Genomic DNA, 18,897 nt, shown 5'->3' with positions numbered 1-18,897 from the left:
ACTAGCACACTTATTTCCATTCAGCATTAAAGGGGTAAATGAAAAGTGTTTTGAAGCCCTGAATTGATCTGCTATCTATAAATCTCTTCTTTAATTCCTCATGACTATGTTTCATGGCACTTCTAAATGATGAGACACTTTTTCTCTTAATTTTTGAAAGTAGCCAACATGATATGGGTAAAAGCACTACTTAATCATGGCCATATCAAATGAAAGGTAAGGTAATGCGTAAGAAAAAAGACACGAGACTAGTATGAATTCCTTGGTGTTTGTAGAGCAGTTTCTTAGAGGTAGAAAGGATATGAAAAGCCGAAAGAAGAGTACTTCACAGTTTGTATATAAAAGAAAAAATAGATGTATCATAACCGTAAATCCTTGTGCAGCTTGTCTCTAAAATGAAATTAAGGGAAGCAGCAACCAGGAGCAGGGACACATGACTACAGCTCATGAGAGCAATGACTGAAATAATACTAGTACAACAAACAGAGAAAAGCAAAATCAAAACTACTGGAAAAGGAGGGTTGGATTGAGGTGATAACAGGAAGGTTAATAAGGAAGAAGGCCTTTGATTCCACTGTGCTTAAGAGAGAGGTGGCAGAACAGTCAGCACTCCACAGCGGAGTGAATGAGTTCCCTGTAGAAATGGAAAAGCTGCTCAAAAGAAAAGGTAGGTTTTGAAAGCTGAAAAATCTTTCTTCTTCATGGCAGTGTGCTACAAGCATGAGAGACATTTTATTGGATATCTCAGGATAATCAGTGTTAGTATCTTCAGTATTTCTAGGGAAGAATCAATGGCATTCCTCACAATATTCTAACCACTCGGCCATGGCACTGGTAGCCCACTCATTTTGGGTTTGGCCTTGGCCAATCAGAAACTGCTACAGGGATGTTACTGACCGACTTGGTCCCAGCCACAAGCAGCTCAAATATTTTGTTGATAATGGGAGCAACCCAAAAGTGGTCATAGTCAGTTGCAAAAAAAAAAAAAGGGAGGTGGTTAAGAAAAACAAAAAAATGTTCATGGGACACAGCACTGAAAAGAGTGTTTCAGTTTTCAATATCTAAATTTCTCTTTGTGGTCTATCCTGTGAGAATGAGAGCAAAACAATAAGATGGAGAGGGGTCTAGAAAACTTACATATAAAATACTAAGCTTAATCTAAAATTAAAGTATATCTTTATTGGTAATAAGCAAACTAGAAACTGACTTTTCCAAAGGTATACTTAAGAGTCAGACAAGGAACATCCACAATGTTTAAACTAAGGTTCTGACTGACAAAAGTGGTAGAGCGCTAAAAATCTTTTCCTTGACTTCCTTTATGGAAGGTCACAGCAAAGACCAACTTCCTCACATTAAGTGCTCTGGTTAAAAGCCAGGTACTCCAAAAAAACAAGTTTCTTAATAAGTACAGACAGGGATAATCCTTGCCTAAAGGGTTTTCAAGGTTTCTGGATGCACAAATACATTGTACCCTTGATAATCACTAGTACAGTCTAACTGGTCTACTAGAGTTTTACTGGGCTTGAGGCATATCCTCTTGATGAAGTGTCTTATGAGTATGTGACAAAAATGCAATTTCTACATTAGAGTTTCATTGCAAGTTAAAAACCTAGGGTTTTCATCTATTTCAGCGCATTAAGAGATTGTTATCAAAAGAGATTTCTTGTGTCTGGGAACAGTGTGTAACTCACTAACTCTCCTTCCAGAACCCAAGACAAGTAAAATGAGTTATTATGGGAGGATGTTGAGGAACTAAATTGCCAGAAACACAGACTGTAAAAAGCCTAGGATTTTTCATGACTTCTGCTCAAGCTGTGGTGAAGAAACAACTTATCTCCTTAGAAAGAAAAATCGGACAAGTTTATTCCAAGCAAGGCCTGTCAGATTAATGATAAAACCCAGAGACAGGGGTAGCTGTACACACTTAGAAGAGGCAACTGGGCCACTAGCCCATTCATAAAAATGAAGAGACTCAAAACATAAGTCATCAGTCATATACATCAGATTCTTCAAGGAAGGGCTTAAAGACTTTTCCAGTTTCACTGGTTCTGTCATTTAGTAGAAGCATGAATGTTGTATTAAAGTTGGGAATTTTTCAAACCTCTTCCTGTATACGAAAAAAAAATACATATATGTAATATCAGAACCTAGGACTTGAGGTTGGGGTTCTGCAAAAAACTGAAGTGGTTTAGTTGAACCTGAGGTACCACTGAGGAGTATGGCATGCTGCAGGAGTTCCTGGCACCAAGGTTGTCTCTCTCAGCTTAGGCCAACAGTGCTAATAAACCATGAAAACCAACAAGCTAAATAGAACATTTCCCTGAAGATCTACAAGGGGGGAAGATAGATCTGGTTCAAATAATTCCAATCCAAGGAACACGATACGCCGCAACAACGACCTTGTCTTAAAATGGAGATCAGCTTGGTGTGCTGCTCCAAGGAAAAGGAACTAATCAAAGTTTTCCATCCAAGAGACATTTCTCTTGATGCAGTGTCTGATCTTGATATAGTATCTAACCAAACATAGCATCTTCCTTGATGATAAAAGGCTTGGAGAAAAAGGCCTTAGGACAGTTAGGGAGAGATTTTCCCACTAACTTTGTAAGAGAAATTGGGATCTGCAAAAGTCTGTACAACAGGTTATGAAGAACTACAATGCTGGCCATCAGAAATACAATTCTACTCTCTCTGGACTCAAGACTTTCTGGGATATGAAAAACCATTCAAGGGTCCATTCCTATTAACCTTCTGAAGAATGGAATCCTCATCCTTGATTCACTGAGTCCTTAACCACCAAAGAAGTTGCTAGTGGTCTCCAAAGCAAAGGATATTTGAGGGTCTGTAACATTGCTCCACCAACCTAAGAATATAAGAAATTCCTGGGGAAATGCTTTTGAAAGGTTTCTGAGTTCTGCTGGAGAGAAGGTATCCTTTTTGGCCTGCAGCCCTGCCATGTCATTGAAACAGGCTTCCAGACTGAACTTCTCCAAAAATTGCTCTACTTAATTTTGAGACATCAAGTCTGGGATTATAAGGCAATCATAACAAATGTGGGTAGTCCTGAGCTTTGTCCCTGGATGGACACAAAGTACCACTCTGAGGGTTCCAATCTATTCCTAGCCATGTAAAGTTCGGGCTGGAAAGTAAAAAGAAATTGTCCACAGTGGTAAAAAATACTTTTTATAGAAAAGATGTACCTAACTTGAAGTCCTTGGAAAGTAAATTTCCTTGGAGAAGTTGAAAATACCATAAAATAATTGAAATAAGTCAGAACTACCACTTTCAATGACAGTTTTTGGAGCAGGTCCAAAATTACTATGCAGAGAATTTGTGGGGATGTGCAAAAATCAAAAGGCAACAACTAAAAAAGTGCCAAGTCTGTGTACTAACTGAATACCAATACCCACCTCATTCTGAAGTGTATTGCAATATACCACTAAGCCTCCTTACAGCCTAGAATAATTGTCCAGTTATCAAACTGTCAGACTTGGCAAACAATCTTTAAAGTGGTTACCTTGAGTCTAAATTACATATGCTGATCTTAGAAAATACAAGATCAATGTATCTAACTTTTCCTTTATATCTTATGCTCTTCCTCTTCTTCCTTGAAGAACAAGACAAGACTCATTGGGTGCTTCAACCACAGGAGTTTATAATGCGTTAAAGACTGTTAACAATCTGGGTTGCAGGTACACCTCAACACATGCTGCTACTGCCATGAACAGTAACGTTTTTGAAACCATTTTTCTATGTACATCATTCCATTCTTCTTGGACAATTTCCTTTATACTTTCATAGCATAAGCTTTGTTGGCAACACCAATGCTTATCAGTGAATGATTGCTCTGGTGAGTAATCATCTGCTATTGCCATGAACTACAACTTTTCACAAAACTTTTTACATTTTCTTTGGTGTATTATGTTCATTATTTTCTTTTCTTTCTTCATGGACAATTTATCAGTATTGTAAATTGTGTGCCTTGGTGGCAGCACCACTTGCCAGCAAATGATCAATGGTCATTCTGAACGTAATAGCTTGCTATATTGTAAATTGTACTATATTTTAAACTTTTTTCTGTGTATTTTATGTACGTTTCTACACAGACTAAAGGCATAATGCTGAACAATGTATGCCTAGATGGCACCATCATGTGCTAGCAAACAATTTTTGGCTAACTATCACTTACCAGACCAGACCTTTTGCCCATTCTTGCTGCATGCATCTACTGCCCTGCTACATAAGTCTTACTCATCATCCCATTATAAGACATAAGTGAGTTACACTCTCCCATCTATCTACACCAACTATCCCTGCAATACTTCACATAGTTATTCAACATAGACCTTTCATGCTCAAAATGCAACTACCACAATGAAAACACCAAAAACCTATTACTCAATTGCCTTGCATTCTCTCCACATATAACATCACTACACTTTATGGCCTCTAGTCTTGCCTGGTGAACATGGTTGGCTTCCTAAGCACTGCAAGGAACCCCAATGAAGTTAGATGGGACTCCTAGAGCAAGAAGTAAATATAAATTTGCAAACATGTATAAAGTATCCTATAACACTGAACACAGCATGCATACAGTACACCAATCTCTCAAAAAAGGAAATAAATATAAAAAAAACAAGAAAAGAGGGTAATAATACATGGGATGGAGAATGTTGTTCTCGATTCATGCATCATGTTGAAAGCATGGCTGGGACTAAGTCTCTTCGTGGCAGAGGTAGGCCCAAAACAGGTAAACTTTCAATGTCACAGCTGAGTGGTTAGTGAAGGGTGAGGAAGGCCAGGGTTTCTTCACCAGAAATACTGTGGAACAAAAGATCCTAATCCTGACTGTTATTGATATATCAGAGTATCTCATGCTCATGGGACAGACCGCAGAGGATAGAGATATTGCACCACCTCTAGCATTCGGAAAAAAGATTTTGTGAAATTCATTATGTGAAGCTTCCAAGACTGAGGAAATGATTTAGATATGTCCATCACGTTCATGATAATGCAAAACTAAACTGAAATGTTTTCAAATTCAATTAGATGAAATAAATGAAATCTATTAATAGACATAGAGAGAAATTGGCTTTTTGCACAACTGAATTTGACCTTGGTTACTGATTCCCCATTTCTAGATGCTGCACTGGTCAAAATTAAAAGAAATACGTTCAGTGCAAGAAAAAGAACAGGCATCTAAGTGAGAGAGAAGAAGAAAATGGGTTAAGTATGCACAGCAGAATCATCTGTTTACAAGTGAACAGGGTTACAAGTTAAAGAGAGATCATTTATGTAGGAAGAAGGCAGGCGATGGGTTAGAACTCTGAGGGGCACTGCTGTTGAAAAGATAACGGGGGAAAAGTAGCTCCATCATCAACTAATCACAATGGAACAACTGTAAAAGAAACAATGTATAACATAACAGAGAATAGCAGAAAAGCCAAAAGAATGAAGTTTAACAAGTAAAGATTACTGCCACACCCCCTAAGTGCTTTGGAAATGTCAAGGGCCAAGACAAAAGATTCTAATGAAGGCTTCATTTGATATATTCTTATTGGTTCCTACTCAAGCCCTCATCATCCTAAGTGAAATTTTCATGCTAATGCTGATACTCAAATACTAAATCGCTTTTCAACAATAAATGTTTTGATATCTCTAAAGTTTTTCAACATTAAATGCTTCATTATTTCTATCAAATATCTAATAAGTAAATACATTACGTAACTTATGAAACTGCATTCTTAAGAGACAAAAGCCAATATGCTAATACTAGCCTGCTTTGCTTCATGTCTCTATAAGTTCATATTGTCATTATATGTATGAAGAATATGCTGTAAATATTTTTCTCATCATATTTTACTTGTGTAAAGGCCATTATATTGCAGTTAATTTGAAGTGAAGTTCTAAACCGTTGCATGAAAATTAAAATGTACAATATCATAAATGAACTACACAAACTATGAGTGCATGTAATCAGTGACAAGTATATAGTCCTCATATATCAACTTATCCCTCCTCACCAACCACAAGAATATAAAATTACTGACCATCACCAAACAAATTTAGTTCTCTTCACCTTTGGGGAATACAAAGGTTGAATTTTTGGATGAATAGTTGTACTGATGTCATATATGGATTAGTATTATTGTTAATGGAGATACTAATATCCATATGTGTTTCATAATTCTGACTTGGCAAAATAAAAGAAGATAATTTTAAGAATCATAATTGTGTTTATTTGCTCTAGAATTCTACAACCCCAGACAGAAAAACTACACAAATTATACTGGCACCCTTGACAGCACAAATCATAACATAACAATGAATAAGGCATCCATCAGCCTAAATGATGCACTTTTCAAGAAAAGTTCTTAGACATCATAATCTTAAAAATATCTTAAACGTAAACAATTATAATCTTCAAGAAAAATTTTGATAAAGTGCATATACAAGTTCCAACATTTCCAAGAGAAGTAAAGATGTAACTGTAGCATGTTCTACTCAGTACAAAATTAAAAATACTTTTATCCCTAAAGTATGGGAAAGTAATGAATACAGTGAAGCCGATCCTAATACAAAGTTTATGAACTTTCTCAAAGTATCACATTTATTTCTATTACCTTGGTAAATAATCATCATTGGCAACACACGTTGAACACAGGGAGTCAGAGGAAGCCACCAGCTTGTGTGACATTAATGTATAATCCAATTCTAGACGGGGATTCGTGGGGCTACTCTGTATGTTGTAGGATGGGCTACATGCGTCTGAAATTGTTAATATGATCAGATCACATTTCATTTTTCTGGAACACCAATATCGGGTGACCCTCATAAAAGATATGCAGAAAAAAAAAATCATACTTAAGACAAACCATGTGACAAAAGATTCTTTAAATACAAAATCTTACTGCTATATTTACATGCACAAATAAATCTCCAGGTAACATATAATTCACCATGTAAAACCCTACAAAAATATTAAAAACTATCTACATGGTATAATCACCCTCTTATCAGTTCAAGTCCAATTACTACCAACATGCAAATCATAACACAATCAAATCCAGCTTTGAAAAATCTGATGAACAAAGCAAGGAAGATGAAGCTGAAACATGACAAAGTGTGCATGAGAGGGGAATAAAACACAAGGAAACCTTGCATAAGTCTAACTTCAAGTAATCCAGAAAAAATAAAAATAATTTTCAATTTGAAAAAATTAAAAAGAAAATAAGTTATCTTGAAAAGACATTATACATAATTCTTGGGCCAAATGAATGAATGATAACAATGACTAGTATGAATGAAGAGGACAATGATGATGTAACTTCAAAGACACAAGAAAAATTACAATTCACTTCAAGAGAAAAATGTATTCAGATTACTGTCCAACAAGCAAGAAAAGTTGAGATTGCATGAATCACCAATATAATCCCTGCTGGATTTCTATAAAACAATACCAGGATATCAAGTTACTGGAAATTAGATTGAACTGTAAGACCATCAGGCAACTCAGGGCAAATTCTACCTTAAGGCATATGATAGAGTTGATACAGATGCTCTGTGGAAGGTATTAAGAATATATGGTGTGGAAGGCAAGTTGTTAGAAGCAGTGCAAAGTTTTTATCGAGGATGTAAGGCATGTGTGCGAGAAGGAAGAGAGGAAGGTGATTGGTTCTCAGTGAATGTAGGTTTGCGGCAGGGGTGTGCGATGTCTCCATGGTTGTTTAATTTGTTTATGGATGGAGCTGTTATGGAGGAGAATGCAAGAGTTTTCGAGAGAGGGGCAAGTATGCAGTCTGTTGTGGATGAGAGAGCTTGGGAAGTGAGTTGGTTGTTGTTCGCTGATGATACAGCGCTGGTGGCTGATTCGGGTGAGAAACTGTAGAAACTGGTGACTGAGTTTGGTAAAGTGTGTGAAAGAAGAAAGCTGAGAGTAAATGTGAATAAGATCAAGGTTATTAGGTACAGTAGGTTTGAGGGACAAGTCAATTGGGAGGTAAGTTTGAATGGAGAAAAACTGGAGAAAGTGAAGTGTTTTAGATATCTGGGAGTGGATTTGGCAGCGGATGGAACTATGGAAGCGGAAGTGAATCACAGGGTGGAGGAGGGGGCGAAAGTTCTGGGAGCGTTGAAAAGTGTATGGAAGTCGAGAACGTTATCTTGGAAAGCAAAAATAGGTATGTTTGAAGGAATGGGGGTTCCAACAATGTTATATGGTTGCGAGGCGTGGGCTATAAATAGAGTTGTGTGGAGGAGGGTGGATGTGCTGGAAATGAAATGTTTGAGGGCAATATGTGGTGTGAGGTGGTTTGATTGAGTAAGTAATGAAAGGGTAAGAGATGTGTGGTAATAAAAAGAGTGTTATTGAGAGAGTAGAAGAGGGTGTTTTGAAATGGTTTGGTCACATGGAGAGTATGAGTAAGGAAAGATTGACAAAGAGGATGTATGTGTCAGAGGTGGAGGGAACGAGAAGTGGGAGACCAAATTGGAGGTGGAAAAATGGAGTGAAAAAGATTCTGAGTGATCGGGACCTGAACGTGCAGGAGGGTGAAAGGCATGCAAGGAATAGAGTGAATTGGAATGGTGTGGTATACCGGGGTTGACGTGCTGTCAATGGATTGAACCAGGGCATGTGAAGCGTCTGGGGTAAACCATGGAATGTTTTGAGGGGCCTGGATGTGGAAAGGGAGCTGTGGTTTCGGTGCATTATACATGACAGATAGAGGCTGAGTGTGAACGAATGTGGCCTTTGTTGTCTTTTCCTAGCGCTACCTCGCGCACATGCAGGGGGAGGGGGTTGTCATTTCATGTGTGGCGGGGTGACATGGGAATGAATATGGGCAGACAGTATGAATTATGTATATGTGTATATATGTATATATATGTGTACATTGAGATGTATAGGTATGTATATTTGCATGTATGGACGTGTATGTATATACATGTGTATGTGGGTGGGTTGGGCCATTCTTTCATCTGTTTCCTTGCACTACCTCGCTAACGCGGGAGACAGCAACAAAGCAAAATAAATAATATACATATAAATATATATTATAATAAATATATATATATACTTTTTTTTCTTCAATCTTGATTGCCACTTCCCGCGTTAAACATGCAGCTCCAAGAACAGATGAAGAAAGGCCAAATCCATTCTCTAGCTGTCATGAGTAAAGCACTTAAACCACAGCCAGGCCTCACAAAACTTTCCACTTTTTACCCCCAGATGCTTCACATGTCCTGGATCAGTCCATTGATAGCACATCAACCCCTGTATATCATAAAATTCCAATTCACTCTTTCCTGTGCATGTCTTTCACCCTTCAACAACTTAAGGCCCTAATGAATCAAAATAATTTTCAATCCATCCTTCCACCTCCACTTTGGTCTTCCTGTTCTCGTTGTTCCATCCACTTCTGACTCTTTTATTAACATCACACTCATTCTCTCCAAATGACCAAACAATTGTGGCACACTGTTAATCTCTCTCAACCCCACTCTTTTCACCAAATGTATCTCTTACCCTTTTTGATACTTACTCTCAAATATACTGACAACTTAACAGAGCATTCCTCCACATCCTTCAAATCTGCTCCTCCTCTCCTTGATCTGCATCTTGTTGCGACAGAACTTCCTTTATAAAGTCAAAACTTGGACAGGATATCTCAGTGTTGTAGATGAAATATGATAAAATTCAATGACTCCAAGACCCAATTTCTGCCCAGTTTCTTGCCTCCTGGAAAGCTGCTCCACTTACACCAGTGATTGATCCGTTCTTTTATGGAATACTGCTCTCACATTTGGGAGGGTTCTAGCTCTGCAACCTCACTAGATAGAACCCAATCAAAAGCAGTCTGACTTATCAACTCTCCCAGGTTAGCATCAACACTTACACCACTTTCCCTAAGCCACAAAGCTGGTTCACTTTCCCTCTTCTATTGGTACTACTTTGGATTTTGCTCCAGAGACCTGGTTTTTTGTGTGCCCCCACCATCAGCTACACCATGCAGTACCCACTGACAACTCAAAGAGTGGACCATTATGACAATGGTTTCTTTTCCACATCTCAAAGTTTTGGAACTCTCTACCCTTTCACTTCTTTTCCAATAACTGTGACCTGGCACTTTTTAAAAGACAGATTTTTCACTTCCTCCAAAATTTGTAAATACTTTTCATCTGTTCTTTTACTCTTTCATTAGCACCTTTATATAGTAATGAAGGCCTGGCTTTGATGTGGACTTCTGTCAGAGACTGGAGCTTAATAAAAATAGTTTCCAACCCATCCACCCTCCTCCGCACAACCTCTTCTACAGCACGTCTCACATCCATTTAACATACACTCATACGTACCCACTTTTGCCCTCCCGGATAACCACCTCTATTTCTTCACATTCTTCAGTGCTCCCAAAACATTAGCCTCCACCTCACATCCACTTTCATGGTTCCATTTACTACCATGTCCACTCCCAGGCAACTAAAATGCTTCCCTTCCTTCGAATCTTCTCCAATCAAATGCACATCCCAACTAACCTATCCCTCTATCAAGCTAAACCTGATAAACTTGCTTTTCTTCACATCTACTTTCACCTTCCTCCTTTCATACAAACTCAGTCACCAACTTCAGCAGTTTCTCACTCAAATCTGCCACCAATGCCGTGTATCAGCAAACAACTGATTCACTTCCCAGGCCACCTTCAGAATGCATAGTTGTCCCTCTCTCCAAGATCATTGCATTCACCTCCCAAACCACACATCAATAAACAAATCAAACAGCCATGGTGTGTGTATATATACATATGTACTCAAACACACACATATAGATATATATCCCTGGGGATAGGGGAGAAAGAATACTTCCCACGTATTCCCTTCGTGTTGTAGAAGGCGACTAAAAGGGGAGGGAGTGTGGGGCTGGAAATCCTCCCCTCTTATTTTTAATTTTCCAAAAGAAGCAACAGAAAAGGGAGCCAAGTGAGGATATTCCCTCAAAGGCCCAGTCCTCTGTTCTTAACGCTACCTCGCTAATGTGGGAAATGGCGAATAGTTTGGAAAAAAAAAAAATATATATATACATATTTTTATATTTATATATGTAACATTTATGGACCTGGAGAAGGCATATGATAAGAGTTGATAGAGATGCTCTGTGGAAGGTATTAAGAATATATGGTGTGGGAGGCAAGTTGTTAGAAGCAGTGAAAAGTTTTTATCGAGGATGTAAGGCATGTGTACGTGTAGGAAGAGAGGAAAGTGATTGGTTCTCAGTGAATGTAGGTTTGTGGCAGGGGTGTGTGATGTCTCCATGGTTGTTTAATTTGTTTATGGATGGGGTTGTTAGGGAGGTGAATGCAAGAGTTTTGGAAAGAGGGGCAAGTATGAAGTCTGTTGGGGATGAGAGAGCTTGGGAAGTGAGTCAGTTGTTGTTCGCTGATGATACAGCGCTGGTGGCTGATTCATGTGAGAAACTGCAGAAGCTGGTGACTGAGTTTGGTAAAGTGTGTGAAAGAAGAAAGTTAAGAGTAAATGTGAATAAGAGCAAGGTTATTAGGTACAGTAGGGTTGAGGGTCAAGTCAATTGGGAGGTGAGTTTGAATGGAGAAAAACTGGAGGAAGTGAAGTGTTTTAGATATCTGGGAGTGGATCTGGCAGCTTCAGGAACCCCTTCTATTATGCTCCCATTTCCGATATATGATTGTCAACTTTACTGTGTTTAGGAGTATACAGTGTGAAACCACACCTAGAAAAAATACAATCATACATTTGCCATGCCTACCTCCTCCTCAATCCACTGCATATACTACTGGAATGACAGGAAAATACAATGAACTACTGATCGTGAATGAACATGGTCTTTTTTGCTTGTTTTCCTGGCACTACCTCACTGAAGCAGGGGGTAGCGATGCTGTTTCCTGTGGGATGGGGTAGCGCCAGGAATGGATGAAGGTAAGCAAGTATGAATATGTACATGCATATATATATGTATATGTCTGCATATGTATATGTGTATATATGGTGATATGTATATGTGCATGCATGGGTGCTTATGTATATATGAGTGGATGGGCCATTCTTTCTTTGTCCGTTTCCTGGCACTACCTCGCTGACGCAGGAAACAGTGATCAAGTAAAATAGCTGTCATGTGTAATGCATTGAACCCACAGCTACCTTTCCGCATCCAGGCCCCACAGGCCTTTCCATGGTTTACTGCAGATGCTTCACATGCCCTGGTTCAGTCCAGTGACAGCACATCGACCCCGGTATACATAAATCCACTTCACTCTATTTCTTGCACGCCTCTCACCCTCCAGTATGTTCAGGCCCCTATCGCTCAAAATCTTTTTCACTCCATCCTTCCACCTCCAACCTGGTCTCCCGCTTCTCCTTGTTCTCTCCAACTCTGACACATATATCCTCTTTGTCAATCTTTCCTCACTCATTCTCTCCATATGTCCAAACAATTTCAACACACCTTTTTCTGCTCTCTCATTTGGGGAGGTCACTTCTCAATAGCTTTACATTCAAGTGGAAAAGAGAAACAAAAATCATGGAGAAATTCCGGTTAATAAAACCTATGTTCTGAATGAAAGTGTGTCATATCAAATCACACACAAAGACTGTGATATGTATCATGTCGAAAAATTCAACAACAACAAACAGACCTGTTAGCAACAAAACTTCCCAAAAGTAATACATGGCATACATTTTCTCAATACTGTGCATACTGTATTCTGCTGCAGAGGATCATAACCAAGGTGCTAACTCAGTAACAGCATTAACAAACATCTATACGAACGATTAACTTATTGTGGAGTCTTAGAATAGGTTACCAGCTCTAACAACAGCCATTCTTCAAGAGACATACACACGCACCCAAAAACACCAACAAACACACATTGTACAAAAATATACCATATAAACACAGCTGCATCAGTTTACATACAGACCTTATTGTGGAACTGGGCGATGCTAGTTAGATATCATCCAATTTGGCATGTGCCGAAAAAATTTTGGTTAACACACGAATACCAAGCTTGGCACTGGTCTTGTATGATACACCTACACTGGCTTATGGTGTATCAGATGTTAGTGTTCAAGTTTGAACAGTTAAACATTCTTTATTGGAAAACTGACAATATGAATTGGTAAAAATCCTTTAAAATGAAAATTCGAATTTCTAGTTATCCTAATTCCAGTAAAACTCTCAAATTACTGTATTTAATAACTGTCTGAACTTAAATAATCTTGAAGAAAAAGTAAGAATACCTTCAAGAAGGCATCATCTTCAAAACTGCTTAATTCTAACTCACCAAAAAGTGATAAATACTTGTAATATCTTATTCTTAGCATACCAACAAAAATATTTCTGAAGATAAGTGTCGTCAACACTGAAAAGTTATGTTCTTAAAACCCAGTCAATCATGGTCCTATTCAAAGCACAAAATATACTGGCTATGTTGTCTCTTAAGAAATCCAACATGGAACATAATGAAGTTTGAAAATTCATTCTTCATATTACATGCAATACAGAGAAAAACCATTTGAAGCAGGGCTACACTGGTCACAATTTTAAGCTTTAAGGGATCAATTACAATTATTTCAGCTTTCATTATTTTGTCTCAGTTTTCAGTCACAATTCTAAGCTTTATGGGATCAATTACAATAATTTCAGCTTTCAGTATTTTGTCTTAGTTTTCAGTCTTAGACAGGAACTAAATAATTTTGATACTTCTGTTTCGATACAACAAAAATAAGTTTCCTAAAAAGGATAAAAGTACTGTACTGAGATGTAATCAGGTAACTGGCTAGAATTCCAGATTGGTACACACAAAGAGTTAACTTTGTATAGTACACATATAAACTTGCAAAAGATACTTCTTATTAGTGGTCACACAAGCATAAGCATTTATGTATTGCTACAATAAACATAAAGGAGTTAAAAAGAAAGTAAAATGCAATATATCAAACTAAAATACAGGACAAAAGATATTAAACAGTCCTTGAATACGTTCAGTTTTTTGCTAACTAAAGAATCTAATCAAGCTAATATCAATAGACTGTGATATCAGTAATCATAAGAAAATTCCCTATGCATTTTGTCAGTTTTCCTAATCTTATGGATTCATTCTCGTTAATATTTGACTAACATAAACCAACTGTGAACAGAGTAGCCACAACTGAAGACAGATTGAAAATTGAAACTGTCGAAACTGTCACCATAAACTAAAAATTAAAATAAATGTAGTCCCACTTTTACTGTTCATTATATACAGTGATGTTAAACATAATGTTCTCATTAATATGTATAATGAAGGCAAACATGGTGATTACTGATTTGTTATCCCATCTTAAATCTATTCACTAGAATGAAAAGAAAGCTTTATATAGAGAAGTAGAAAAAATATTCCTATGACAAAAACAGCAAGATATACAGCTATAAAAATAGAACTGATATAACAGAGCAGGAATGACTCCTGCTTTGAATGGTTCTTTGTGTAAAAAAGAAATTTTGACGGTTTCAACATGAAAACTGTTTTGTCTTTTTTTGCAACTTTTACCCTTTAATAGTTACATTTTTCAAGAATTCAATGACTCGGTGCCTTGAAATGTACTATTAAAGTGCATACTTGTCTGATCAACACTATACTTTCTTACAAATCAAAATTAAGTAATAATATACATAATAGTGCTAGTGTTAACTCCTTTTAGTCTTTATATTCAAAATCCCATCACCTTTCACAAAATGGGACAAATCTAACATGAAAATACAGTGCAGGTGACAATAGAATATATTTCCCACTAAAATTACCAGATCTAACACACCATCCCAGCTCATGATAAATCATATATTGTATATTACTTCCTATGAGCACCATCACATTCACAAACTTTCACTCTCATCTGGCTGAGTGGAAGTGTAATGATCAGAGTGAGCAGTTTCTTCAAAATCTATCTGATGGTAGCCATGACTTCCTGTTGGGTATGGTGGTTGGACATCTGAGGTTTCTATCACATTTTGGTGAATGCCACTTGTCTCTGTAAGGTGTAATTCTTGACATGGAGTTTCTGAATCTGATGAGGATGATGATGGGATAATAACATGCTCTTGGCCACTGGAGTCAATGTGAAGCATTAGATTGTTTAAGTCTACATTTGGTCCCAGCTGTGAAGGATCAATGTATAGTGTGCGTGTGGTCCCATCTTCCATTGCAGCTTCTACAGCAACCAGATCATTGCCTCCCTCACTAATGGCTGGTGTTGGGACAGTGGGCACAGTGTTCCCATGGGCATCTACTGCAACTAGCATATAGGTCATACCTGAGCTTGAAGTAGCTGCTGCATCACTTGTTTTTAATGACTCACATCCATCTTCTGAAGCAGACTCTGCCTTTGAGTGGGAAGGCAATGAGATGGTAGAGGTTGTTTCAAATGTTCTATCTGTTAGCTCATGGGTGCTTCCTCTTCCTTTTGCTGTTTCATGTATATTTTTTGTCTCTTCCTCGTCTTCACCAAGTTTGGCACTAACAGATTGTGTAAATTCACTGATATTTTGATTTAATCTATCAATATTTTGTGTAAGTTCATCAATGTCCCTAGCTGACTCATTCATTTCAACATTTGGCTTGTCAAAATGACTGGATGATTCACTAATATCTTCTGGTTCCTGTAAATGATGTTCTATATCATCAGTACAGTCATCTGATTCTTCAAAGTCTTTAGTTGGGTTATCAATAAAGTCACTGTGTTCACCAATGTCTTCTGCTGATTTATCACTGACTTTACCATGTTCATCACTGGGTTCAGGTGGTTCACCAATAGGTTCATGTGGTTCACCAATAAGTTCAGGTGGTTCACCAATAAGTTCAGGTGGTTCACCAATAGGTTCAGTATGTTCACCAATAAGTTCAGCTGCTTCATAATCATCTTCAACTGGTTCACCAATATCTTCAGTTGTTTTTTCAATATCTTTAGCTAGTTCATTACTCTCTTCAGCTGGTTTATCAGTGTCTTCAGCTGGTTCAGATATAGTTTCTGATGGTTCATCTACATTTCCCACTGATTCAACTATATCTACTGTTTCAACAACATTCTCATCTGGTTCATAATATGCATTCTGAAAGCTTACTTCTTCTCCATCTTCCTTTGGTTCAGAGGTCAACTCTTCTCTATCTATCTCACCAAGTGAGTCTGAGTTTACATTCTCTACAAGATCAATCTTAGGAGAGGGAGTGTTCTCCAGACAATCCTCTTGTCTTGCTTCATATAAGCAATCCTCCTGCACAGAATGGCCCTCATCATCATCCTTCTCTTCCTGTTTCATATGAGAATTTGTATCATTATTTGCCTCTGCTTTTCCTTCCTTTCCTTCACAGAGACTCTTAATATCACTCTCCTGTTCTACCTCTTCATCTTCTGACCCTGATCCAGAATCCCTTGCATAATATTTATCCCAGTCACTGTAATCACTGTCTGAGTCATTGTTTACATAATTCGAAGTCTGACTGGACGAGGGAGTAATTGGATTTGCAGGTGTAGCTGCAAGTAAAGCATCAAAGACAGAGTTGAGTTCTGTTGCCTTGGGCATTGGTCTTCTTTCATACTTTGGCTGCAAAGGAGGATAATCATCAGTGTCACTATATCCATCATCTGAATCGCTTCGCTTCTTCTCCTTATCCAAACTACGAGGAAGAGATGTGAATGTTTCCCCATCTATCCCTTCATCATCATCATCCCAATCTTTCAAAAGTTGCTGTGTATCCTCCACATCTTTTTTTGAACTGATAACTTCACCATTTGTGTGTGCATGTTGCATATTCTCTTTGCTTTTAGCTTCCCTAGCCTTCTTCTTGATGTCTTTATTTGATTTTGGGGTGCCTTGTTTTCTCTTTCTTCTTCCTGGAATCTTGATGCCTGTGTCATAATTATACACTTTTTTTATATGGGCTTTGTTGTGCCAGATGATAACATTCAATCTAGAACATGTGAAGCCACAGCTATAACATTTGTACCAATTTGCAGCCCCACGCATATCTTCTTCAACAATTTTTCTTTTTGGCTGTTCAAGAATGCGAACCTTATGTTCAATCACAACCCTCTGCAGTTTGTTACCTATATTTCTGTTGCCAACCTTCTTGTACACTACTGCTTGCCCAATATCTGATCCCCTCTTGACACCCTCCTCTTTTCTTTTCTTGGGTTTTGGTGCTCCAAAGCCAAGGTCACTATAGTCTATTCTGCGCTTACCCGCAACCTCACCCAAAGTTTGTAGGATGTTCATGTCTCCTCCAGTGAGCTTCTCAGCTGTCACCACATCTGCTTCAAACTTGGCCAGCAGATCCACTTCTCCATGGCTTTGGTTTTTGTTTGTATCTGCAATAAAAACAAACATGCATAACAGTTTTATGCGTATCTACATATCATAATTTATTTTTATCATACTTCATCGCTGTTTCCTTATGTCAGCGAGGTAGCGCAAGAAAACAGACGAAGAATGGCCCAACCACTCATATACACATACATATTTTTTTTCATTATTTTGCTTTGTTGCTCTCTCCCGCATTAGCGAGGTAGCGCAAGGAAACAGACGAAAGAATGGCCCAACCCACCCACATACACATGTATATACATACACATCCACACATGCAAATATACATACCTATACATCTCAAAGTATACATATATATACACACACAGACATATCCATATATACACATGTACATAATTCATACTGCCTGCCTTTATTCATTCCCATCACCACCCTCCCACAAATGAAATAACCCCCCCTCCCCCCTCATGTGTGCAAGGTAGTGCTAGGAAGACAACAAAGGCCCCATTCGTTCACACTCAGTCTCTAGCTGTCATGTAATAATGCACCGAAACCACAGCTCCCTTTCCACATCCAGGCCCTACAGAACTTTCCATGGTTTACCCCAGACGCTTCACATGCCCTGGTTCAATCCATTGACAGCACGTCAACCCCAGTATACCACATCGTTCCAAAGCACTCTATTCCTCACACACCTTTCACCCTCCTGCATGTTCAGGCCCCAATCACTCAAAATCTTTTTCACTCCATCTTTCCACCTCCAATTTGGTCTCCCACTTCTCGTTCCCTCCACCTCCGACACATATATCCTCTTTGTCAATCTTTCCTCACTCATTCTCTCCATGTGACCAAACCATTTCAAAACACCCTCTTCTGCTCTCTGAACCACACTCTTTCTATTACCACACATCTCTCTTACCCTATTATTACTTACTCGATCAAACCACCTCACACCACATATTGTCCTCAAACATCTCATTTCCAGCACATCCATCCTCCTCCGCACAACTCTATCCTAGCCCACGCCTCGCAACCATACAACAATGTTGGAAACACTATTCCTTCAAACATACCCATTTTTGCTTTCCGAGATAATGTTCTCGACTTCCACACATTCTTCAAGGCTCCCAGAATTTTCACCCCCTCCCCCACCATATGATTCACTTCCGCTTCCATGGTTCCATCCACTGCCAAATCCACTCCCAGATATCTAAAGCACTTCACTTCCTCAAGTTTTTCTCCATTCAAACTTACCTCCCAATTCACTTGACCTTCAACCCTACTGTACCTAATAACCTTGCTCTTATTCACATTACTCTCAACTTTCTTCTTTCACACACTTTGCCAAACTCAGTCACCGGCTTCTGCAGTTTCTCACATGAATCAGCCACCAGCGCTGTATCATCAGCGAACAACAACCAACTCATTTCCCAAGCTCTCTCATCCCCAACAGACTGCATACTTGCCCCTCTTTCCAAAACTCTTGCATTCACCTCCCTAACAATCCCATCCATAAACAAATTAAACAACCATGGAGACATCACACACCCCTGCCGCAAACCTACATTCACTGA

At 38.4% G+C, this 18,897-nt stretch overlaps 2 protein-coding genes across 6 annotated transcripts in view; both read right to left on the bottom strand.

Annotated features, from left to right (window-relative positions):
- LOC139758736 (uncharacterized) overlaps nt 1-18,897 on the bottom strand; it is a 68,081-nt gene that overhangs the window by 35,555 nt on the left and 13,629 nt on the right. For 4 of the 5 annotated variants that reach the window (XR_011714911.1, XM_071680475.1, XM_071680474.1 and 1 more), the window contains 2 exons: nt 17,242-17,367; nt 6,621-6,765 (listed from right to left, as the gene is read on the bottom strand). Coding sequence is in view for 4 of the 5 variants with exons in the window: in XM_071680475.1 (XP_071536576.1) it covers nt 6,621-6,765; nt 17,242-17,367 (271 nt within the window). In the remaining variant the exon portion in view is untranslated. The remainder of the gene's footprint in view (nt 1-6,620; nt 6,766-17,241; nt 17,368-18,897) is intronic. The other variant, XM_071680476.1, reaches the window with a different exon arrangement.
- On the bottom strand, nt 13,056-17,235 carry LOC139758737 (uncharacterized). The gene has a single exon (XM_071680477.1). It carries the CDS (start codon nt 17,024-17,026, stop codon nt 14,879-14,881), a length of 2,148 nt encoding a protein of 715 aa, XP_071536578.1. The 5' UTR covers nt 17,027-17,235; the 3' UTR covers nt 13,056-14,878.

This window comes from Panulirus ornatus, chromosome 31 (assembly GCF_036320965.1).
Source record: "Panulirus ornatus isolate Po-2019 chromosome 31, ASM3632096v1, whole genome shotgun sequence".
NCBI classification, from domain to species: domain Eukaryota; kingdom Metazoa; phylum Arthropoda; class Malacostraca; order Decapoda; family Palinuridae; genus Panulirus; species Panulirus ornatus.
Note: the sequence above shows the minus strand (reverse complement) of the source record. Positions and strands in the feature narration are given on the sequence as shown.

Excerpts from the sequence above, each read along its gene's own strand:
- LOC139758737 (XM_071680477.1), bottom strand. The coding sequence starts at position 17,026 with ATGCGTGGGGCTGCAAATTGGTACAAATGTTATAGCTGTGGCTTCACA.